This window comes from Amblyomma americanum, chromosome 2 (genome assembly GCF_052857255.1).
Source record: "Amblyomma americanum isolate KBUSLIRL-KWMA chromosome 2, ASM5285725v1, whole genome shotgun sequence".
Lineage (NCBI taxonomy): Eukaryota > Metazoa > Arthropoda > Arachnida > Ixodida > Ixodidae > Amblyomma > Amblyomma americanum.
In genome coordinates this window covers 181,291,170-181,316,574 of record NC_135498.1, presented here as the reverse complement: position 1 = coordinate 181,316,574, position 25,405 = coordinate 181,291,170, and the positions used below count along the sequence as shown (strand labels likewise).

The 25,405-nt window shown below is 45.7% G+C and overlaps 3 protein-coding genes across 5 annotated transcripts in view; all 3 read right to left on the bottom strand.

Moving 5' to 3' along the window:
* Positions 1-4,464, bottom strand: part of LOC144122041 (clathrin heavy chain 1-like) — a 33,394-nt gene extending 28,930 nt beyond the window's left edge. The window contains exons 1-3 of one of the 2 annotated variants that reach the window (XM_077655558.1): positions 4,192-4,464; positions 3,938-4,038; positions 3,306-3,436 (exon numbers count right to left, since the gene is read on the bottom strand). In XM_077655558.1, coding sequence (XP_077511684.1) covers positions 3,306-3,436; positions 3,938-4,038; positions 4,192-4,269 — 310 coding nt within the window. In that variant the 5' untranslated portion in view covers positions 4,270-4,464. Of the gene's footprint in view, positions 1-3,305; positions 3,440-3,937; positions 4,039-4,191 lie in introns of both variants that reach the window. The other variant, XM_077655557.1, reaches the window with a different exon arrangement.
* A 242-nt stretch (positions 4,465-4,706) lies between these two features.
* On the bottom strand, positions 4,707-5,445 carry LSm1 (U6 snRNA-associated Sm-like protein LSm1). Its single transcript, XM_077655559.1, has one exon. It carries the CDS (start codon positions 5,302-5,304, stop codon positions 4,897-4,899), a length of 408 nt encoding a protein of 135 aa, XP_077511685.1. The 5' UTR covers positions 5,305-5,445; the 3' UTR covers positions 4,707-4,896.
* A 1,001-nt stretch (positions 5,446-6,446) lies between these two features.
* The window catches only part of LOC144122040 (3 beta-hydroxysteroid dehydrogenase type 7-like), a 43,517-nt gene continuing 24,558 nt past the window's right edge, over positions 6,447-25,405 (bottom strand). For both annotated transcript variants that reach the window (XM_077655555.1, XM_077655556.1), the window contains exons 4-7: positions 17,140-17,304; positions 15,582-15,797; positions 13,663-13,808; positions 6,447-9,166 (exon numbers count right to left, since the gene is read on the bottom strand). In XM_077655555.1, coding sequence (XP_077511681.1) covers positions 8,747-9,166; positions 13,663-13,808; positions 15,582-15,797; positions 17,140-17,304 — 947 coding nt within the window. In that variant the 3' untranslated portion in view covers positions 6,447-8,746. The remainder of the gene's footprint in view (positions 9,167-13,662; positions 13,809-15,581; positions 15,798-17,139; positions 17,305-25,405) is intronic.

The window sequence follows — 25,405 nt, the reverse complement described above, 5'->3', positions numbered from 1 at the left end:
TTTATGAACTTTGGCAAAAGAGAAACATATTCATATTGAGCTGTATCGATACTGCTCTCTTAAAGCGAAAAAGAAAAAAATTAAAAATGGAGTCTTTCCGCAATGTAGGCGTGAAGAGAGTTGCATTTTACACAGGCAAAACGCTGCATTAAATTTTTTTTTTCTGTTCTAATATTGTGCGCAATGCCCTATTCTTTTTCGTTCATTTTTTTCAATAGGAGTTTATATGCACTCGTAAGCAGCACCATACAGCCCCGCTGGTATGTTTCTAGTTTATTTATTTATTTCAGAATACTGCAGGCCACTGCTTGGCCCAAGCAGGATATGACTTCCCTGTTTATAAGCCCAAATCGTGAGGAATAAAATGTCCCACAAAGTAAAACCTGTTTTCTTACGGTTAGTGCACTCCAAGATAATACAATTTCCCGTCAACTACATTCATGATTTTACCAAACTCTGACCGTATGATACGTTTAGCGGCCAACAGATGGTGTGCCAATGTACGAGCCGGCGCAGCCGGGTGGCATGCGACATGAGTAGAGGCGCAGCGGCAGAGAACTGCCAGAGCGGCTTCACAGTGCATGGGAACGATGACGGGGTGAAGCATTCGGGAATGACCACAAAGAGGTCTTGTCTAGTACTTACACTCTAGCTGTTTCACGCTAAAGGGACATCAGTTGGGATATGGCACAGGGTGTTCAATTAGGTTTATATTTATTTGTTTTTCTGTACCCACTTCTTTTATGCCAAAGTTTTCTGGATTTGTTTCTCACTGCCGCACGGCTCCTCTGCCTGTTCACCCAGACAGAACTGTTTGCTTAGGCGAGGCAGGAAACTTATTCTGTACATGAAAACAACGTTTAATGTCACTACATTATTAATATTATTAATATTTTGTTAACATTTGTATGACGAAGAAAAGTGTCCGGTCAAAGCGCCCTTTCATAACTGCTGCCTTCCACAGTCAACACACTTCCACCGACCAATACAGACTTCACGTAACACTTACTCCAACTGTCCAGACATATTTTAAAGCTCCTTGTCCTTGTTCCCAAACAAACTGAAAACTGGCATTTTGGCTGCCTTACAAAGGTGCACATGATCCCTGCTTCTTTTTGTTTTCCCTCTCCGGTCTCATTTCCTCGCACTTTGCGCCAAGCTTTCGCCGGGCGCTATTGCCTGCCGCACCAGGCATTTTTGTCGCCCTTTATGCTAGTTTCTCATGTTTTTGTCTTGATCTATGTGCTTTGCTGACACTACATTGTGTTATGCTGTTCCTGGGCACCAGAAATAAATACTGATTAATTGATTATTATTAGTATAAAAAATGTAATTAAAATGTAGTGGTATTAATATTTCTAGCTTTAATTGCACAGGAAAGTGGTGTCACTCAACCATCCACTATATGTGAACAAATAAAAAGTGAAACGCTCTTGGTTCTTTCCAGATGGATCCTGCTGTCAATTTTTGTTTATACTTCTACAGTACTCCTGCGATTCGTTTTTCTCTAGGAATGGATAGAAAGTCAACGCGTGTTGTGAAGTTCCAGATTTTTTCATGTAACACAAACAGTTTCCTGGCACAATACAGACCTCTTTGAGCACTAATGCAATTTCTGCTTAATTCATTAAATACGAAGGGAATACACACACCCTTGTAACTTAAGAAGTATAAGAGGTGAATGACTTCTGTTTTGGTACGGGCACAATCAGTCACGTATGTAAACCAGACCAATTCTGCGCATGCCTCAAAACAGATCTGAGTGCCAGTAAGCTAAGGTGGCAATCTTCTAGTGAAGACATCACAAAAACAGTCCTCGAAAAGGCTAACAATGCTATCAGACACCAGCAAGTCTGGTGATAAGAACAGTGTAGTGTCTCTGTGCACTGAGGCCTTATGCATCAGCCGTTTCGGTAATCGTTCAGAGCAAGAGGCATGAGGTGCCACTTCAGCGGCCAAGTCACTTCTCACGGTGTGCGCACATTCTGTGATTCAGCTCGGTAGACCACAATTGAATGGGTGCTAAATCAGCAACTCTTCTGCCAAACAGCTGCACGCCTCATAGACGAGACGAAAGCAATTTGGCAGCAATTAAGAAATGACATGCATGCATGCATGACAACACCAAACATGTACTATCAAACAGTGCTAAGGTGCGTGGGTTTTGGCCACCTCCCTCACGGTCTCTGAACTTTTATGTGTGGCCGTACATGACACCATTTGGTTTTCTTTCTGCCTGCTTCTGCAGGCAGTAGTCTAAAAAGAGAAAAAGACTAAAAATTATCTAAGGGCCCCAACTGGTTTTCAGCTGTGGGTCTAAATAGTGTTGCATATTTGAGCCATGCAGGCTGGTATAATAATAAAGTGAATTTGGTTTGAAACACATTTTATAAACTTTCAAAATAATGGCATCATGAAGGGCCCCCCACTCAGAGAAATCACTCGGCCCAGGGACTTCTTGGATACAATCTGTATTATTCGAGTTATCCGTGATCAAAAACTGCCGCTCAAAGCTTCCAAATCTCCTCTCCTCTCATTACCCCGACTGCACTGGAGGCTACGCACTGCCATTGGCACTGTGAGATGTTTGCAATGCTCTGCACAGTGAGCGTGCTTTATACATATTCCTTTATTTTTCTAGTGTGTACAACCTCGCTATTGCCACATTACTTGCCAAATTAACCGCACTCTGTCTCACCTTCCCATTGGTGCTTGCCATTACTGGCACTGAATGAATCCATGCCACTATCAGCTGCTGTCTGATCATCGCCTGATTTGATATCGCAGAGAATAAAGGGTAGAAGACAGAAAACAACTATTGCAGCAAGGTGGTAGGCCTTCTGTTGTTCGTTGAGCAACTATACTTGGCTCAGATGTTCACTGGAGCACAATTAAAAAACTGCATGTGTTATACTTACCAAATTCTACAAGCGGTTATGGGCTCATTTAAGCAAAATATGACTGGGCCTTACTTTTCCACCACATGAATGACAACAATGAAAGGGGTGCCAAACGACAAGGTGGAAAAACAGCATGCGTCACACTGGCAATAGCAGCAGCCAAGGAACTGTAATTTGTTGTGCCTGAGTGCTTGTTCTAGAAGAAAAAAATTTAAATAATAAGGTGAAACACTAACCCGAAGTGCACTATACTTCTAGGCTGCTACCATGTTTAGCACTTTAACTTATCTTTCTCCTTTCTTGATGCGAGTAGTCTGCCCAGTGACATCACCTTTCAGTCGTTCATGCACCTATAATTGCCATTGCCATGTGAAAATGTGTGAGGATGTAAAGCGTAATGCTTACCTGTGATGGCTAGAAGAGGCTTGTCTGGGTTCAGCTTGGCGCAGCGTGCCTCGACCTTGTATGTCTGTGGCACAGACCGCTGTGGGTTGAACACGGTCACCACAGAGCACCTGTCGGCACTGGTGGATGCACTGCTGCGAACAACAGCCAAGTGTTGCAAGGAGGCTCAGTCAGTCTGAAGGGCCCACAGCACAGCGAGTACAGATATGTGCACACTTCTAAAATTCAATAAATGTTTTCCTGAGTGAAGACAGGAATTTCTGCATTTGCAAACATACCTGCATGTGGGCCAAGGAATTTAAGGATAGCAGTGAGCAAAGCTGCAAACATTTGGTATTATTCTAACCCAAAGCAAGACTACTTCGAATGTCCTTGTCCTTTAAGCCAGTGTTCTGATATGTGCGTAGGATTATTTCCCTGGCGCATATCCCACAAGCAAAAGGCTACCAGAATCGTTTTGGGCTCTGTTATATGCAGGTTCCATTTCAGTTTCGAGCATTTCGCTGCAGCCAGTTATAAACGTCCTGACGTTGGACGCAAGCCAGAAATGTCACACATGTAAGCACACAGCGTGCCGGCGCCGTCGGTAAACACGGGATGCGCGCGCTCGCCAGCTGTGAACAATAACTCACTTTCGGCAGGTCATGGTGTGGCGTATGCAGAGCCACTGGCTCGGGGTGATCGTCACTCGGGGCCATGTGACGTGCTCCAGCGGAATGCCCAGCTGAGTCAACTGCAATGCGACAGATGCAGCTGTCAAGACCCGCTATCTGGGGCGCGTTGAAAGGAGCCCGCCAACAACGCGGGCGTGTCAAAGTCCGCCGCGGAGGCCAGGCATGTGTGTGCGAGGTGAAAAAAACGAACTCGCAGGAGCACCTGGAATTACCTGAACGAGTTCCGTGACGCAGAGAGACGGGCCGATGCTTTTCGGGTCGGTGGTCGACTTCTTCCTGACGGCGGACATCGTGGGCCGCTGTCATCGGACAGGCGTCGCGTTGTGCAGCGGGTTCGTCGTGGAGGGGCCGGCGCCCGGACATGGAGGCATCGAGCGGCGCCTTGCGTCAAAGCGAACCGCGGCGACGCCGCCCGCCCCGAGCTGCGAGAAACGAGGCGCACGCAAACAGCCGCAACAACTTTTCGGGCCGGCGATGATGACGATGACCATGGCGACATGCGCAGAGCCGCGGCCCGTGCTGATGCACGTCGCCGCATGACCTGCTAAAGGCCTTTTTTCTGCCTCCGGGAATACTTGACTTGACACCTAACCCTACGATAATATGCGTTGAAACAAGTGTAACTGTAGAGTACCCGGCCTTGAGTCGATATTTTGCGCCGACACAAGTTTGCGCCCGCCGAGATATGGAACGGCATGACACTTGTCAAAAACCTTCCGTTTGAGCATTGGTTTGAGAGAGACTTTTATTCGGATGAATGAAACAACCGCGCCTCTTTAAATCACAAGCGTGCTGCTACACGTGCTCGGTAGCCTGAAATGCAAAACAAACAGGTCCACAATGGCACATTGCATAAGAACGTTTTCTGCACGGGCTGGCTTGCCGGGCGGCACGGAACGCGCGCACGGACAGGCTAGTTAGTAGTCATCGTGGGTGATCTCGACGTGGTAGTGGAGCCCCCGGTCTTTCATAGCCTTGGCCCTTTGCTTTTCGAGTTCCTGCTTGGCGTCTGCCTCGATTCGCTGAACCTCGAGTATGTCCTCGACGCTCACTTCCTCGAGGTCGACGTCCTTCTCCTTTTCTTCGTCGATCTCGCCCAACAGCACCACGTTGTCGCCGCGTATGACGAATATGCCCCGCGGAATGTCACCGTACTGCTTGCCCACATGTATCCTCTCGATGGTCTGATGCAAAACCAAGTTGGCGAACTGGTCGATGCTCCGCAGGTAGCCGATGAGGGTGCGACCGTCGCGCAGGAACACCAGCAGCTTCTTGTCAAGCTCCTCCAGGAGGCTCGCCGTGCCGGGCAAGTAGAAGAGCGTCATCGCTCTGGTTTGCGTTCCCAATTTCTCAGTCTTTATTCGAGCCACATACGGACAACAAGTTTGATGAACTGAGCTGAACCGCTCGCGCTTGGTGCCGCTGATCTTCGGCCGTGTGCGCAGATCACGTGTTGTTTATGGCTGCTGAAAACGTGATTGAGCTGGATTGAGCCAACTGGCGCCATGTTACTCGCCTATTGGTTAAATGCGAATTTTTTTTTACTTGAATGAAATAAACTGATTATTTACTATAAAGCCAGCTTTTCATTTATAGGTTATTGAATAGCAAGTGAACGTAAGAACACCCTTTCTCCTTTTGTAAGGTTTTGCGCACCCGCGAACGCACTCTGGAGCAGACGATGCCGCGCTAACGATAACCAATGTTATCGAACATTATAGCTTTTGTTGGAACGCGTAAAAATCGTCTGCCTTAACCACCTGAAGTTCTTTAACGTGCACCGACATCGCATAGCACGCGGACGTCTCTGCATTTCACCTCCACCGAAGTGCGGCCGCCGTGGCCGGGATGCGATATCCCGCGGCCTCGGCAGCAGCCAACGTTTTTGAAAGCGTTAAGTTACGCTGACAACTTCAGTTAACTTTTGACCGCATAAAACATGCCTTTATTCTATCTACCGCACGACAACTGCTGCTCAAATGCATCTACATGAAGCACTTATTGTAATATGCACAGGCTCCCACAAAATATCCGTTACATGATTAATACCTTCACCAAACTGCTCATGCATGCAAGTACGTGCTATCAAATCTCCAGGCTTATGCTACAGTCTGAAAACACCGATTGAAACATGGCGAAATCAGCGCCAATATGATGGCGTCGGAGTGCGGAAACAATCGCAGAAATCGACTCGCTGAGCTGAAAAGAGTATCGTTCCTTTTCAAGAGGGAATCACTGCATGGCGCATCAATTTTTTGGTACTCACCCAAGTGAACTGTGCCATGATCATATTTTACGGTTGGTTACCTCATGGCTCATGACGATGGCTTTAACAAACTTCTAGAAATCTAGCCTTGAGGCACATCTGTTTCCCACACCTATCCTGTTATGAAGCAAAGCATGTCACAATAAAACGAAAAAGCATGCAAAAATGCTCTCATGTTTGATTAAATCAGGCATACTGAGATACAACCAACACAACCAGCCTTTTATTAGGTAACATGTCCCACTTTCCACCACTGGATGCAATATATGTCAGGAAATAGGTTCCAGTGTCTAAAAGGTTATCAGCACAGACAGAAGTGTAAAATCATCAAAATCTCATCAATGAGCATTATGCAAAAACACTGTCAAAAATACCTTACATGAATGGTTAGTGTGAGCACTAGTCACAAAACACCTCCACGGAGTTCGCTAACCAATGTCCTTTGACACGTTCACTACATCATGGGTCACTGATGGGTCACGTCGTGTATTCTTGCTGTGTGGCACGAATACTGAGCACAATGAAGGTGTGGGACAGCTCAGGTTTTTCAAACAGCCTGCGATAAACACACATGCGAGGTGGCTACTGTCATCTGTTGTCGGTTCAAATAAGCTGGATTCGCTGAAAGAGCACTGGTGGGTCACATCACACCCAAGAAAATCTATAGGTGGCACGGGGCCACAGCGCAGAGGGATCACGGCCCCGAAAATTGCTGCCGCAGTGAACGTGTCAAACACATCTCCAATATAGCACACATGCTCTATTCGGCTATAAATAGTGGTTTCAAGCACCAGAATTCCTTACTCACACCATCCAGTCTATACTGAAGGCTGCAGCACACAATTCCTCGTGCAGGTGTAACACTGTTCGCTCTATGCAAGGTGATGATTGCTGGACAAGGCACTGGCAGATATTATTGTGTTGGCATATGATGCACCGGGCGAAAACATGACAGCACACAAGTTACGATTAATGAAGAAAATAAAATGCATCTTCGGAGCTTGGTAAATTGTGTGTAAAAGGCACAATGTGAAAAATACTGCCACATATCACACGGCTACCAAGAAACCAAGCACACACACCGGGGCCCAGCCCGCTTCAGAGTTGGAATGAAATGATTCTGTGAAGTTGTTCGCCATTCCAAAGTTGGGCACAGAACATAGCTCTCGCTCAAAATGTATACAAATGTGATTACATGTGAAAACCACCACACTGGACACCCAACCAGGAACAAAAAAAAGAAAAACAATACAACAAACAGAAAAATGATTGTCCACAAATAGAGCCACAATTCAACAAATGCTAATCGCCAGGCAGACAGGCCAACTGGACTCAGAGATGCAAAACTGGACAAATTAAAACCCCAAACACTATTTTGCCTCTCTTCACTTGGTTGCTCAAGGCGACAGAAATCCCTGCTGGCCCCCAAGCCAAGTTTCCAAAAAGTATACGAACAATGTTGTGTGGTCTGACAACTAATACAGCGATGTGTAAATCCAGACTACTCAATCACCAGTGCAATGCGTTTTGAGTGGCCAGAGTCCTCGGGTTCTAAATGACACAAGCAAGCACTCGGACTGCTTCCGTTATTTAAACCAAACTATCCTCACACAATGTGAGCCACAAGTTGATGCATGTCTGCAACTAAGAATGATCCCCTTTAAGGTTCACAACATGTGCCAGATGATAGCTTCAATCATGAAGTGGTAATTCTTTGCAGCAGTATAGTCAACTTGAGTTCGTTTGAGTGAGAAAGCACTCTGGTGTTGTTGCAAGCCTCCTGCAAGTTTAGAGATGTGCAAGGCACCCATTGACTGGCAAGGCTCTTAAGGGAAGCCCACGTTCATGAGCTAACAAACTGAGCTGCACCTCGATACACAATGTGGAACACACCTTAAATATCTTCTTGGAATTGCTTAGAGAATCCAGAATAGTTCCAAAAGAGAGCCTAGCCCTGAAAGAAAGAAAGAGGCTGCAGAAAAGCCATCACCTCAGTGGCTCTTATCCCAGTATGGGGCCTATGAGACATGCACATCACAGGTATGCTGCCTCCTTCAAACTGACAGGCATGCACTGAAAGAACCAGTTCCAATGGGGCACAGCTAAAAGTAATGATCTCTCATTACAAACCTCCCTCAAATCTCTGATATTGGCACATGCCAAAACTGCCCTTTAGAAACTCTCAGCAGTGGGCATTGAGCACTCCCACAAGCTTATATGAATCCATAGGCTGAAGGGAGCAAAACTGCACACCAACGAATGAAGATGATGTTCGTTCATGTGAACAAGAAATTTTGCTTCCTTCTGACACGCGTGCTAACCGGACAGAATTATGTAAAATCTTTGACAATGAACGCATAGAATTACCCCCCACCCCCGAGGCTAGAAGGCTAGGGCAGCATTGGAGAGGTTGAGATAATGCTGGGCTTCCTCTTCCCTAGGCAGGAAATTGGATGTGGACACAACGAAAAGAAGCAGGGAGGGCCCCTTCCTCCTTCCCCCTAGCCAGGGAACTGGATGGATTTGTAGTAGGAGACTGAGCGCTGGACGGCCTCATCGGGCGTCACGTTGGGGTAGTAGTTGAGGCGCAGCGTGGCCTTGGTGCGGTTGAAGAAGAGCGAGGTGCAGATGTAGGTGACAGCTGAAGGCGGAGGCACATAGGCCCGTGGCCGGTACAGTGGTCGCACCAGGCGCAGCACCAGTGCCAGCAGCATGAGCACCAGGATGGCCAGCAGGTAGGGCACCGTGTAGTCTGACAGCCGGCAGCCCTGGCACTCGACAAAAGGCCGCAGGAACTCATAGATGTCCTCCAGAGGTGTGTCATCCGTCACATAGAATACCTCGCCCGCCACCGATTCGTCGACGGCCAGTTTCTCCATGGCACGCAGGTGTGCCAGGGCCGCGTTGCCCACATACGTCACCTGTCGATGCAGCAGCAGATAAGAACGTGTGGCATTATTGCACGACACGCTGGCCCTATTGCTAGCTTTGCACGGTGCCTAAGCTGGACAGCATTTAGCAGTGTTTGCCTCACTGCCAGGCTAGCTAGCTCTCACCAGTTCAAATCCAGTTGTACAAGATGACTTAAAAAAAAGAGTAAGTATAGAAGCACATAAGCAGTGGTCACACAACGAGATCAGAGTTCATGGTCGTCCACCGACAGTCAGTGCTTTTGAAATCAGTATTAAATAACTTGTAACGCAAGGCATGAAACCAGTATTCTGCACTGCTGCCTGTCCATCACACAGACTAAACCATGTGTTTGTTCTGTAAGCAATATCAACCGGCAAATGGCCGGCCTCAGGTGGCGCAGTTTTTCCTGGCATCTATTATTTTTGTGCATCACAAAAATCTCAGTTAAAGAGATTAAAAGGAAGGATGAATGAGCCACGAAGAAAAAGCCATGCAATACTACTACTATTGTGCCTTGTGTGCATAAGTTTCGACATTCTTTGAAGAATGTGAGTGCCAAATATGGAGATGTGCTTTGCATTTTCATGTAAGGGTAAGTTGGAGAGCTAAGTCAGGGAGCATGTGCTCACTTACTCCCAAACAGAAGGAAGATACATGTATAGGTGGCAAATGCACCAGCAATCATGCCACACATAATGTCAGCTGTGCTCTTTTGTCATCTATGTTATCCACTGCCATGTGGGCAGTCATACACAGGACGAACAGACTGTTTTTTAAACAAAACAATACGCAAATACGAGTATAGTTGCCAAAAGGTGCCCCTACATCCCATCTTGCAGTGCATGATGTTACACACATACAAACTACAGGACTTTATGACATGCTTATATTGCTCAAGCATCACGGCAAGAAAGGCCGCAAAATAGCCATAGCGTACCACATCATAAAACAGAGCAACAACACTTGCACGAAAGCTAGGCATTGGTGGCTCCTCCTCAAGAACAAGGTTCTTTACATTGATAAATCTGCCCCCTTTTTCGCATAGCTTTGCCTCTTGCATTTTGTCATTCATGTTTCATTCTTTGTATTTTGTCAAGTTGGAGAACAATTATACACGTGTGTGCATGTACCTTGAAATAAATTACTATGGGCCAACCGCTTGTATTGAGAGTCCTTGCTCTGTGCCTTTTACATAGCATTTTAAACAGCCTGTGTGCTAGTACAGCTGAAACAATAACGAACTATGTTTTTGGCACAAAAAAAAAAAAGAAACTAGTTTGTAATGTGGTAACAGTGCCACAGCAAAGCACAGGCATTGTGCTAGAACACTACGTTACAGCAGTTCAGTCATTCAATTAGACTGCGGCCACCTGCGATATGTGCATTGCCTTTACACCTGCTAATCTCCCTACATTTCCAATCATCATTCTCTCTGTGTCTTTACACCGGCTGGTCACGACAACTGCTCCTAGTCATTAGGAGCATGAATTAGCATGGGCTTGGCTGACATGAGAGGGGTTACGACAATCTCCTTTGAGCGAAGTGCCGACGAATGCTAAACCTAATCTTAGGTATGCATTTTTTGCAATCTAGTGATGTGATTTTTCGAGTTTTCAGAGGGAGGCCACATAAAAGCCATAAAACACACCCAAAAGCAAGGAACCGGTACATGGTCTGTACAGGTGCCCCAAAAGTAAAATAGAGTGCGTGAACTGTGAGAAAATGCATCGTTGTGCACTCAAGCAGATGATCCACATATTACATACAGCAAGGACATGCGTCACACATCAGGGTGACCAGTGCTACACTTCTATGTTTGCTTTACAGTGGCCACAGTAAAGTAGCACAATTTTTCCACAGCTCGCATGCTCCATTTTACTGAAGGGGTCCTGTGCATGCATAACTAGCGAAGTCTATAAGAACCAGTAGGCAGCAGTCCATAAAAACCTAGTTGATACATACCGTATAAACGCGTGTAAGGGCCGCACCCGTGTAAGGGCCGCACCCCGTATTCCCAAAGGAAATATTTGAAAAAAAAAAAAAAAAATCAGTGTAAGAGCCGCACCCAAACTTTCCAGGAAACACGCAAGAATAGCCTTCGAAATACATGCGCACAGGAGCTTCGAGGTGCCGCCCAAGGATGGCGCCCGAGGCCGCGGGTCATCATCATCATCTTTTCTTCTGCCGCGAGCTTCTGCTACTGTACTTCCGCTATCCGTATCAGCATCGGTATCCCCAGGTCTAACTTTGTTCTGTCCTGGCTGTCAAAGCATGCGTTTTTTGGTGGTTGTGTTAGCGTGGTCGCTCGGCATAGTTGTTGCTCTCGTGCGCTGTCATTCTTCACTTTTTCATGAACTGCCTCCGAGCATTGTCACTGTTGCACAATGGGCAAGCACCTCAACAGCTACAAGGCGGGCTTTAAACTGAAAGTAGTGGAGTTCGCTTTCGAACACGGCAAGCGTGCCGCGGGCAGAAAATTTGACGTGGACGAGAAGTGTGTCCGATGGTGGTGCGGACAAAGGGATGCGTTGAAGAATACCAGCTCCAAAAAGTGCGCTTTCCGAGGCAAGCCATGCAAATTTCCTGAGCTAGAAGAAGAGCTGCTATGCTATTCAATGGAAGTGCGGAACAACGGCTACTCGTTGACAACGGACATGCTGCGCGTGAGGGCACAAGCCTTGGCGCGTGCTAAAAGCATACCGCACGAGGACTTCAAGGCTAGTGCCGGCTGGATACGAAGATATCTGAAGAGGAAGGGCCTATCATTTCGGCGAAGGACCACGCTGTGCAAGCGGCTGCCCCCCGACTACACCGACAAGGTGCTCAGCTTTCAGAAGTATGTCATCGGACTGCGTCGTGAGCACAACTATATATTTTCGCAGATAGCGAATGCCGACCAGACCCTCGTGTGGTTCGACTGTCCCGAGAGCTGCACAGTTGAACTGAAAGGAAAGAAGAGTGTTTTCGTGTGGACAACCGGCGCGGAGCGCCAACTGTGTACCGTTATGCTGTGCGTCACCGCGGACGGGCGGAAGCTGCCCCCTATGTTATCCTGAAAAGAAAAACGATTCCTAAAGGCATTTTCCCCAAGGGAATTGTAGTTCGCGCCCAAGAAAAGGGCTGGATGGACGATGAGCTTGTGCTCGACTGGGTAAAAAGCGTTTGGGAGAAGCGCCCAGGCGCCATGCTGGCCCGACGATCGCTCCTCGTCTTGGACAGCTTCCGCGGTCACTTGGCGGGTAGGGTTAAGGAACGCCTGCGCGGTATCCGCACAGACATGGCCGTGATACCGGGCGGCCTCACCGGCATGCTGCAACCCCTGGATGTAAGCGTCAATCGGCCTTTTAAGGTTGAATTTCGAAGGCAGTATTCGGAATGGATGGCCAATGGCAATCACGACGAGACGCCGACAGGGCGGCTTAAGAGGGCACCGCTCGCGACTGTGCTTGGATGGATTTTGTCCGCGCGGAATTCCATGTCGACCGACATCGTAACCCGGAGTTTCAAAGTGACCGGAATTTCAAACAGTTTAGACGGGACCGAAGACGACTTTCTGTGGGCTGAACATTTACCTGAACACAGCACCAGCTCGGAGTCTGAAGACTCCGTGAGTGATGCCTGAACGGTAAATAAATGCCGCGCATTCCAGATTAGTTTGCTTTCACTTGAAAAAAATATTTCTTTTTTCGAAAATCGCGTGTATGGGCCACGCCCCGAAATTTGCCCCCCGAATCTGGGAAAAAAAGTGCGGCCCTTACACGCGTTTATACGGTATGTTAAAAACAAACGTGGGCAAAACGCGCATCAACCAGAAAAACATATAATCCAGAACCGCTAAGATTTTGAAAATTATGACTCAAGAATAAGTACACTTACCCTTCCAATAAACACCACTCAGTGCATATTGGCACATTTCAAAAGCTTTTCTGGTGCTTGCAGACTTCTACCCCCATTTGCATTGTCCATAATGTGGAAGAAACTTCACAATGTATCAAGCATGGTATCGGAAACGATGAAAGTAGTCGAAATCTCTTCGTTGTCACAGTCATCGTTTCCAGATACTTCTCCCCATCGCACTTATGAACTGCAGAGAAGCCGCCTTGGCAACTATCTGGAGCTGGGCTTCTGCTGATGTCGCACGCCCCGAGGCATGCCCCACTCCTACGTTAGCACGCCTACGGTTAGTCTCTGAACGTACCATATGGCCAAAATTTGGCAAAATTATGATTGAACTTGCTGGGAAACCTTGTTATCCGAAAACGTATTAACAAGAAGAAAAACAGCAACTCTATGCCACAATTTTATTGCTCACAATTTTGAGTGTCTGAAATGAGAGATCGTATGAACCGGGAACACATCAAGGTTTTAATGCATTAGCTTCAGTTAAAAGGGTGTAATTCCCCAATAACTGCTGACCACTTGTTGGCAAAAACCTGAATTCACTGACAATGGCAAGACAGAAAATAATGGCACTTTTAAGGACCTGTGGCTAACAAGCGTGTACCTGGAAGCGTTCATCAACGCTGCGGATCTTGGTCAGGGTGTTCTTGGAAGACTTGGCAACACGCAGGAACTGCACCACGAAGTGCTGGTCCTGCTCACCGTACATGGCTGTCGGGCGCAGCACCAATGTGCTGAACTTAGTGTGGCCTGCACACATATACACAGCATGCGAAGATAAGACGAGGCACAGCCCATGCCATCCACAAGGATGAACTCAGGCCGAATACATGCAAAGAACTTTTGTTCTTTTGCGGAAGCAAGTTCGTGGCACTTGACCAGAAGCGTTACAGGGCTTGACACCAATTAATGTGGTCCACAATCTTGTCAACCCACTGTTCAACCCTCAGGCAGCCCTTATTTTTCCCTGTGCTATGATGAATGCAAAAGCTAGTTCGTTCACACATATTCATGTGGGCATGCATGCATGATATCCGAACAATAATACTTCACTCTGTTGCAGCAACATATTCCCTTCACTCACAACTCCCAATGAAGTACACACAGAATCCAAGGAAGAGCCAAACCACTTTGTTATTACAAACCTAGCAAGGTACAAAAACATCTAGCAAGTGGTGCACTTCTGGCACGCCGGAGGGTGGCACGTTACTGCAAGAAGTGCGTCACAAGTGTGGGTGCAATGTATTCTTGCTTCCAAGCTACAGATAAGGGTACCCATCGCTTTTTTTATACATCGAATTATTGATACTATATCGAACTACTTTGCGATCTCTTTCACATTCGGTATATCTGGGTGTGACTGTATTGTTAATTCAAATTTGAAGTTAGGTCAAACGAATTTTTGGGCCTTTCGAGTTTGAATTATCAAGAGTTGGCTACACTGTTATCTTTAGGTGCACTGTAACTGATTTACTGAAATAAGATACATATTAAAAAAATCAGTTTTCATGAAATCAAAGCCTTGATGCCAGGTGAGGCCTGACAACAAAATCTGACCAGCTGACAAGCAAACGTAACCTTGTCTGCACAATGAGAGTTCTGAGCTCGTGTGAGTGCTTGCAGTGGTGTTGACGTGCCTGCTATCTGATGGCTGGGCTGCAATGTTACAAGGAGCAACAGGTGCTACCACTGGCACGAAAGAACCACAAAATCATGTTGGGTGGTGGGAGGGGGGAAAGCTCTGAAGACTACACACCTCCCTGTTCACTGGCTGAAACACTGCAGATTAAACCAATAAATGTGATAGGTGCACTCGTTCCAGGGCCCTTACGTCTTTTATTTCTCAGCTAGGCCCAGCTGGGTAACACTGCCACTGACCAGCAAGCAAGTTCATAAGCTTTCGGTTACGACAAACCAGCAGTACAGCAGTTGCACGTGTTGCATCATCCTGGCATTCACTGCGCCCCAAGAACCTCTTTTCACCGATTCTGACCTCTTTCGTAAATGCAGGCAATTTGGGTGCACGCAATTCAACCAGACATGCTGAGTAGTCATGTCATCAATGAGTGGGGAGTCTGCTCAAATGTGCCCCATGCACCTCTTCTGACCTCCTCCTTCACAGCGCTCTCTCTCCACGCCCTCCTCTTTTGGTCTTTCCTCCCCACCCTCTTACAGGCCGTGCCCAATGCACCCCATTAGCCTCTTTTCCCTCGTTCTGACCTCTCCTTTCTGCCTCAGAGTGCTTTCACCCTCTCCATGCCCTTCGCCTTTGGCCTTTCCTCCTCGTCCTGTTACAGGTAATGACAACAGCAATGCCGTGAAGCCCAGGAAATGGGAGCTTAACAGCTGCGCTTTAAAAATCAAAACCTTTGTACTGCTCCTGGAGAGGACATCATCGGCTTAATTATTCCCCGACATGATCCAAGCTTCCAAGGATGATTTTGCTCATTTTTCAAAAAACCTGGGGAATATGACCAAAAAAAAAATAGAGAACAACACTACTAAGGTGATGACTCAACTGACCATCAGCTAGCACCCGCTGGTTGGCCTGCAGCACAAGCTGCTCGGCACGGTGCTTTGTCTCAGCGTAGGATCCCATGAGGAAGTGCTTGGGAGTGAAGGTGGTGTTCTCGGCACCAAAGAAGATGTGGTTGCTGCTCACGACAACGTCCACCGTGCTAGTGAAGACCAGGTAAGGCACGTTCTGCCGGATGCACGCATCAATCACCGTTCGTGTGCCTGCGGGGAAGCACACACACAGGAAGAATTTTAATTACTGCTGGCACTGAAACTTAAACCGAAAACTCCTAAATGAATTGCCGTATTTATTAGAATCTAGAACGATAGTTTTGCGGATAGAGTGAGCGGAAGCATGTTCACGAAAATAAGTGCTGTTTCCATGCTGTTCCTGCTGTCATTCTCAATTGTTTTTTCAGCCGTCTTACATTCGAGGAACTTCTTTTTTTTAATTTGGCCTTCAACTTTCGGGTGTCGCCTTAGAATCGAGGCCAGCCTAGATCCAAGTAAATACAGTACCCCTTCTGGCCACTGGCTTTGACCAGGAGCATAATACTAAACTGCGTTCTGAATTTAATGCCGTTGTCAATATCGGCAGATCCAGCCAGGCGGGTCTGCCGACTTTCTAATTTTTGAATCCTTTTTAAAACATCTTTAAAGCGTCAGCTGCAATTGATACTTGCAGAAAGTATCCAAGAAGTGTCCAGGAAGCATTTCCAAGAATGCTTCTACAGGCTTTGAACAGCATCAAAATTTGGTTTTCCTACTCTTTTAACTAAGTACAATAACTCTGTGGCCATTACAATGGTACTTCCAGTGCCTATGGAATGTCTTTTTAGATGCTCGACAGCTGGCAATTCAATTAGCACAAACTGGAGAGCTCGAAGCTGGCTAAGGAGTGACTTGGAAAATGGTTGTTTTTTCAACTGTGTGGCTGTGTATTGCCAGTGTGAGAGTTTAAAACTTTATGGACAGGTGTCCCCGAATCTGACTCCTATTATATGCTACTGTTGTCACTGCAAAGGCGCCACTGCAAATGTGCTTCAAAAGAAGAAGCTGAACGTAGCCCCACGGACAAAAATGCACCTCACATGTCTGCCTTCTACAGTAGTAACCACGCTGTCCTTTTTCAGTAGGCAAGTATGCACTAATCTGTCATTGCAAGTTATTGCATACTGCAGTTAAGGTGCACATTTATTCTGTACTCCTGCCCACTATGCAAGACCGAGAGCATGCCGTATGTGTGATGTCAACAAATGTATAAGCCCTGTGTCCACCAGACTTCTGATCAGCAGCTTGCTTCCGGTATCATCACTACTCGTCAGAGGAGTTGCCTCGAAGGGCACAATGACTTCACTCACGCAGCAGCTGACTTCACATCCAAGAAAAAAAACGAAAGGCTCTTGAGTGTTACGTTTTTTTCAGTCATGCTGACAGCTTTTGTTTCATGAAATTTAATGAGTGCACTACAACAGATTGGAAACAGCTTTTCCTTTGTGGGCACATCTTGAGTCAGTGATACACTCTGGCAAGGTGGTAACTGCCACTCAATGCAGAGCCTTACCTTCAACATTGACAGCCTCCATGGCTTCAGCATCAGGGAAGATGGTGCAGTCGACCAGGGCCGCGGTGTGGATGACACAGTCAACGCCCGCAAATGCCTCCTGCACCGCCTTGGCATTGCAGATGTCCCCCACGGTAACCTTCATGGGCTTCTCAGTGCTGTGCTCTGCAGTGCAAAGCAAGACGTGCCCACAATGAGGTTCTGTGCTCTACCAGATTCAACAGCTTTCTGGCTTGTACGAAAACTGCAGAGGCCACGGAGAAAATGTGGAAAGGTTAAAGAAGGTTGCAAATGCTAAGAGGTCTAATCAGATTACTGCAAAAGATTTCAAGAGAGCATGCTGCCTGGGTAGTTCATCCTGCACGATGTGAAAAAGCGCTCGTGAATGTCTTATTTGTCTTCTCGTGTCTCTGATATAGTTTTTGCGCCGACTTCTTCACATCATGCAAAAGGTTCTTTACCTGTAAGCTTGATTTTTTAATTAAAATTACGTTGAAGCATCAGGACTAAATATCGACACCAAATTTTGATAATAATAAATGGGCTTTACCAGATAACTGCAGCCTTTCTCAACGCTGGACACCAATAACACAGATAGAATGCGCCTTTGGCCCAGTCACCTTGACAGGCGTCTCGAAACCACGCAGCCTCACTGTTAACAACATATTAAATAGTGCCAAGGTCAGCCATTTCACTTCACTTCACTTTATTACCTTAAAGGCCCCCGGGATTGGGGGTGTTACATAAGGGGGTGTTACATATTTCATTCGCGTCCACATTTGTGGACACGCTGCCTTAAACCTGATACATGAACGTAAACACTGCTACATTTGCTTACTTTTTCTAACTTATCGTTAGACATGAATAAATGTTTAGCTGTGAGAATATACGCTTCAGAGAATTATTCTGTAGTTCATGATTTATAAAACAGATAAAATCAGTTATTCTGTGACGACAGGCAGAGGAAAATTCGGTATTTGGTACACCAAACGTGGCTTTAGATGCGCAGCCTTCACGTTGGCACCGTTGTGTAATTAACGTGTTCAGAACTTGGGGCCAATGGTTGCTTCCATCATAAATAGTGCTTCAAGTCCGGCTGCATCGAAGGGGTCTCGAGTGATCAGAGCGCAGGTGGAAAGGGAGAGAGAGGGATAGCATCTTTCGGCCTGTTTTACACATGATTTTTGCAAAAATGAAAAATCATTTTTAATGGTAATTGCTCAATTTATGTCAGAGACCTGAAAAAAACTGTCCCCTCGCTCTGCCAATGTGCTGATTGTTGTTTTGTAGCCTTGGAGCTGAGTGGCCAGCCCTGAACTGACCATGGTGTGAGGGCACGGGTTCCCCTTTTTCATCCCCTCTTGTGTAGTGGTGCCGCTTTGTATTTTTCTCCTCCTCGGGTTTCATACAATATGTAATGATTCTTGCTAAAAACCGCAGTGAAATTTTCAAACTGATAGAGAAAAAATGTTCTGACCGTCACTGTAAATGGTTGCTTCCTTCGGATTCATGCATTCTACAATCAAGCACAGGTGGACTCGGACCCCTTTTTGAATACTGGCAGGGGCCAAGACCCTCCTAGACTTCCCTAACTTTAAGCACTGGTCATAGTGCGCTGTGTTTGTTGGCAGCGGCTCAGCTAACTGGCGGTTCTTTGTGACCATCTGCGAGTCTTCATTGCTCGGTCGGCCGCACTTCTTTGGAGGTGCTTCTCTATCGGCTATTTTCATTACAAACCTTCAGCGCTGGAGTCATCCAACGTTTTCTTTGTACAAGCATAGTTTTCAATGCCCGTAAGCAGTAAGCTTATTTCATACCATAAATACACAAAAAAACGGAGCGTTGTGGGGAGAAAACGCCACTGATATTTTCGGCATTAAAGTGCCGTGTCGACATTTGTGGACACGCCACTTTGAATGTCCACCGCAGCACTCTTTTTCGTCTATGAGGATGAAAACTGGTGTGCCGTTTCTACATTAACCTATCGATACATTCTGAGCCCTAAATTGCATCATTCGCGATCGTTTGTAAAGATAGAATACAAAAAGTAAAGGTATTTGCTCCTCCTTCCGAAAAACGACGTGATGTACATATTTTTTTTTTTTACAAACATATTTCGCTGTAGCTGCAAGAGATGGCACCACAGAGATGGCATTATTCAAAGAAGGAAATTCGCCTTGCGTGCGAAAATATGAGGAGGCTTAGGTCACGTTTACTTAAGTGGACGCAGTGCCCGAAGGCGTTATGAACGTTTTTTGCACAATTTTATAAAAATTGTGAAAAGTGATCGATGGCGTAGATGGCCTAAAATGTAAGTTTTACTACGTAGTAATGCAAAAGAAAATACCTTTTAAAAATGGACATTAGTAAAAGCTTTAAAGAAAGTCAGGTAACCTCTGCAACCATCCTTGCCTATGCAAGGATGTTGACGCTCCCAATCAATCGAATAAAGACCTCAGCCTTGTTCTCAGGAATGAGAAATTGGTTGAGGTGTGGTTAAAAAAGTCTCTTGTTATAAATTACTCAATATTATCAGATCTACAATTTGTTAAGACACTTGCTCTCTTTAAAAACTTAAAAACCTGTGAAATGTGAACAAGTGTATCTTCACCTAATAGTAGTGTGGGGTGGAATGGTATATGTTATTTGTAAAAAACGGCAAAATGCTTTTTCCTCAGTGTTTCAAGTTTTCTACATGAAAATAAAACATGGTTTATTGTTAGCTCATCTTCGCATAATTCACATAGGGGCTTCTCTCGTTTCGTCAGCAGGAAATTATGCGTGAGGTGTGTGTGTCCTATACGAAGAGAGCAGATAATCACTTCCTTGAAGTGTTCTTGGTGGGTGCAGGACTTCCATTTGTTATTTGCTTCATTGTCCCAAGCAGACTGCCATTTTTTCCTTATTTTGCAATGTACCGAGTTCATGCAATTCTTAAAGCGAATATTTACTTTTTTTATTTGCTTGCTACGAGCCTGTGCAGCGTACAGGTCTGCTCTCTTGTCGCCTTTAATTCCGACATGACTCGGTACCCTGCAAAGTTTTATACTTTCTCCTTGAGCTATGACTATTGTTATGTTGTGTATGATGTCACCAAGCATCAGAGTAATTGCATTTCTAGGGTGGAGAGCTGTGAGTAAACTGAGGGAGTCTGTGTAAATAATACTGTTTCTGAGGTTCTCATTTAGTATTTTTCTTACGGCTAGGCATACAGCGTAACACTCGGCTGTGAAAATAGATGCACACTGTGGAAGTACTATTTCCCTTTCATGCCCTCGTACTACTGCGCTTCCTACGTAGGCATCAGTTTTTGAACCATCAGTATAAAAGTCCGTGAAACCATTGTATTTTTCCTCGACTCCCAGAAATTCTCGCAGTGTATGTCGTTGCGGAGAATGCTTTTTGTGAAACTGGGTAAGGGTGAAATCGCATATTACAGGAAAAATGTACCATGGAGGCAGTGGCTCTCGTCTGAGCACAATGCTCGGTAATGTATTGAGTACGCAGAGATTCTGGCAAATCTCTTCAAAACGCAGGAGGAGTGGCCTGGTAGTTTGCGGTTTGTTATTAAAGAGTGTTTTAGATGGGCACTTAGTAACTATTTCATAACAGATATGTTTCGGTAGGGAACGGATTTTTATAACGTATGAGCATGTGAGCATGCCTCTTCTGTCTGTGAGTGATGGTTCGTTAGTTTCAACATAAGGACTGTTTATGGGCGACGTCCTGTACGCACCAGTTGCAAGATGTAAACCTAAATTATGCACTGGGTATAGTCGTTTCAAGTACAATTAAAACAGAACGTACTGCAGAGCGATAAATCTGCAAAAGGCATTCCTGATCAGAACCCCAGTTTTTGCGTGAAAGGACTTTCAGTATATTCAAAGATTACGACACTTTCTTTTTCGGCGCGTTTATATGAGGCACGAAAGTAAGTTTTTTGTCGAAAGTTATGCCTAGGAATTTCTGTTCATATTTTGCACGTAATTCAGTTTCGTTTAGGTCCAATGTGGGATCTGTTTGTAAGCCCCGTTTTAGTGGGAAAAGTAAGGCCACCGATTTCCGTGGAGAAAAACGAAGCCATTTCTGTCTGCCCATGTTGCCAGTTTATTTATTGTTAACTGTATTTGTCTTTCGCATGTAGATATATTGGAGGATGTGCATGCTATCTGAAGATCGTCAACATAGACACAATACATAATGGACCTTGGAATTATTTTCCTAATAGAATTCATTTTTACAACGAATAGTGCTGTACTTAAAATAGATCCTTGTGGTACTCCATTCTCCTGAATAAAATTTTTTGAAATGGATGAGCCTAAGTGTACCTGAAATGAGCAGTTAGACAAGAAGTCTTTTACGCAGTTCAACATCCTGCCACGGATGCCAAACTCGGCAAGGCCTTAAAGAATCCCGAACCTCCAGGTTGTGTCATATGCCTTTTCTAAACTGAAAAAGACTGCAAGACAGTGTTGTCTCTGTACAAAAGCTTGTCTAACAGTATTTTCTAGACGAACTAAGTGATCTGTAGTGCAGCATCCCTTTTTAAAACCATGATGATTGACATCAAGAAGTTCACAAGATTGAAGGACAAAAGTTAATTTTATATTGAGGCCACTTTCAAAAGATTTTGCGAGGCAAGTGGTAAGAGCTATGGGTCTATAACTGCTGGGAGAGGTTGGTTTTTTCCCGGGTTTAAGAAACGGTACAATATGAGCTTTTTTCCAGGCTGTGGGTAGTTCCCGATACCCCAATTTTGTTAAAGAATCTTAAAAGTACCTATATGGCAGACTAGGAAAGATGGGCCAGCATTTCGAAGTGTATTTGGTCAGGTCCTGGAGCGTTTTTTTTGCCGCCAGATAGTACTCTATTGATTTCCTGGAGGGTAATTAATGTATTGTATTGTTCATTAGCAACCTCCACTTGTTGGGAGCCTCTGTTTTTCGGCCATGTTTTTACATTTTAGAAATGATTGGGTGTACTGTGACGAGCTAGAAACTGCAGCAAAGTGCTCGCCTAATATAGCTGCCTGTTCCCTTACATTTGTTTGTGCACCAGGTGTTGTCAAAAGTGGAATTGTGTATGGTGAGAAGCTGCCATTTAATTTTCTTACCTGTTCTCACATTTTTTAAAATGTGAATTGACCGTTTATGGATGATGCATAGCTCTGCCATGATGCTTTCTCGGCACTATGACGGACGTACCAAGCTTTAGCTCTTGCCTTTTTAAAATTTACGAGGTTCTTGTGTGTGGGGTACTGGCGAAAAATACCCCAAGCTCTATTCTGTAGTTTTTTTGCATCCTTGCAATCTTGTGTCCACCAAACTTTGTGATTTTGCAGTACCATTCCCGAAGACATAGGAATAGCCAAGTGTGCGGCAGCTAAGATACAATCAGTGAACTTTTCATTTATTTCATCCATGTCAATATTTTCTAGAACTATTTCTTATAAACTGGCTTCTGATCTAAAAATAAAAAGTTGCCAGTAAGCTAAAGGGAGCTTGCAGCGTTGCGGTTTTGTTGGGATGATTTCAGGTGCAGATGTTAGACTGATTATTACGGGGAGGTGATCGCTGCCATATCGGTTGTCTATGACATCCCATTTAAAATCGTTAAAAACAGACTGCAAACTAAAAGACAAATCTAAACAGCTCACTTTCCTTGAGGCTGAAGAGCAGTATGTAGTTTTACCAGAGTTCAGCAAACAAATATTAGTTCTTGGAATAAAATCCTCACTAGTTTGACCTCTGTTATCTGTTTTTTCCCTTCCCCATAAAGAGGAATGTTCGTTAAAATTCCCTTGCTACCAGATAAGGTACAGGTAGTTGTGCTAAAAGGTTTTCTAACTCTATGTGGGTAACTTTCAGGTGTGGCTCTAGGTATACAGAACGCACTGTAAGAGTTTTATATGTGAGCAGAGTGGCTGCTACAGCCTCTGATTTAGTTGTAAGTCTTACTTCAAGGGCTGCTATACCGTTCTGAACAATGATGGCTACCCCTCCTGATAGCCCGTTTGCATGCTCTCAATCATGGCGGAATACTTTATATTTTTTTAGTACATTTGCATGGTGGGGACCTAGGTTGGCTTCCTGCAAGCACAAAGCCACACGGGAGAATGAAGTTAAGATATCCTTTATGTCACTGAAATTATTTAAAAGTCCCCTGCAATTCCAGTGTATTATGAATGCCATCTTGAGGGTTTAGAAACTAGTTTTATGTTGGCCCCTTGATTCGGGGCTAGTTTCTTTTTTCCATCCAGGGAGTTCTGCCGTACCTGCAAATTCAACAGCACGGAGCTACCCTGGCTCGTGTCTATCACCTCCTCAGAGGCGCTGGACGATCGTGCACACTGCACGTGGGTCTTTGTGTGAGACCTTGCCTCGTGTGCAGAGGTCGTGAGGCCCGCTGCCTTGACAGGCAGCATGACCTGCTTTGGAGGTGGTGGAGTAGTGTTAAAATACTTTCACCTGGGGCGAAGATAGCCCTGCTGCAGCTTCACTATGTGACGTCTGGGCAGGTGCCAGAGGCCGGTGTGATGGATCACCCCGTCGCACCACTTCGGCAAAGCTTGTGTGTATAGATTCAAAGAAAAATTTTTTGCCATTCTGATAAGTGTTCTTGCTTCTTTGAAGGAAATGTTTTCTTTCGTTTTCAATGTAATGACTTCTGTTTCCATCTTCCATGATGGGCAAGACCTGGAGTAGGCTGGGTGCTCGCCTTCACAGTTAGTGCAGCAGAATGCTGCTTCACAGTTTCCAGAGGCGTGTTCTTTCGAAGCGCGCAAGTTTTGCGGCCTCGGCAACTCAGGAAACCATGGCCAAATCCCAAATCTTTGGCAAGTGAAACAGCGTCTGGGGTTGGGAATGTATGGTATTACTGCAATCTATGCAGCCCACTTCAATGGAGTCGGGGAAGGGGGGGGGGGGGGGGGGGGGGGGGGGTATGCAACAAGTGAAAGAAGGTGTTTCGTTGGGATCTCTATCATATTTTCTTATTTTGATTCTTTGGACACGTTGTGACACGGATTTTGTGACACGTTGACCGATGAGGCCTTTGAGCATTTCCTCCTCGGTGAGACCCAGAAAATCAATTTCTGAGATCACATCGCGGACTGATTTTAGTGACCTGAGGAATGTGACAAAGACATGAATGTCCCCAAATCACAGAATGCTAGAAAGTTTTGGAACTTGCACTTTATTGCGGATCCCAAGGAGCAAGTGTCCACTACCTAGTTTGGTCACCTTGTAACCGGGGCCCAAGGCTTGTTTCAGACATTTCGCAAATACGAATGGGGATATTTTCCTTGCTGGTTTTTCAGGATCTTGACTGTGAACCACGTGGTATTTCAGAAAGACTTCATTTGTTTTTCAGGAAGAATTGTTTGATTGCTTCATTCCGCCCTCTCTTGAGATGGCGATCATTTTGTGAAGGGGAAAGAGCCACGGAATAAGTGCGTTGTTTGACCGTGGTGCCAGTCGCTCACTATGGAGCCCATCAAGAGGACGAGACAGGAACTTGCAAGCAAGTCCTGCCCACACCAGCTGTACACCTCCAACTATAACCAAATATGATGAAACCCACAGTAGTTGGCCGCACAAGGTTAACCCTAGCCACCAGGAAAAAAGGAAAAATGAAGAAGGGAGGAGGTGACAGGAGAGTTGTAAGAAAGAGATAGGAAAGTGAAAGATGGAGGGGAGGATAGGAAAAGGTGACTGCATATTTCCCCCGGTCGGGTCAGGCCAGAAGTGCTGTCTACGGGAAGCTGGGGCCAAAGTGGTGTGTTGCATCCGCCGAGGGGCCTTAAAGGTCCAAATGCTCGGCATCGGCTCAACCACCAGGATCCCCTTTTCCACGGACATGGCGACGCCACGCACGGCTAAGCGCCAGCGCTCGGGTCCGTGGTGACACACTGCTCACCATCATCCCCCTGCGGGGATGTCCCTGCGGATGCTGAGGAACCCGTGGTGTCACAACTCACTAACATCTGCATGAAGCACATGCCCCTGCGGGGACGGCTGAACTGAGGTGACCGGAGAATTAGAGAGATGCAATTAAAATAGGCTACACTTTTGTAAGCACTGTCCGCATTGCCAGGTAATTATCAATTCATGCTTACTTTATCATATCGGACACATTCAATAATGGCATCAGCAAAAATTTATGGCCTCTTTCTCTACACACTGCCAGTACTATGCTGCCGTTGGAAACTTCCTTTTGTATTTCACGGTAAAGTTTGTGACTCACCCCCAGAAAGGCACAGCACATG

What these genes read in the sequence shown, in the direction of transcription:
- LSm1 (XM_077655559.1), bottom strand. Translation starts at nt 5,304, where the DNA reads ATGACGCTCTTCTACTTGCCCGGCACGGCGAGCCTCCTGGAGGAGCTT.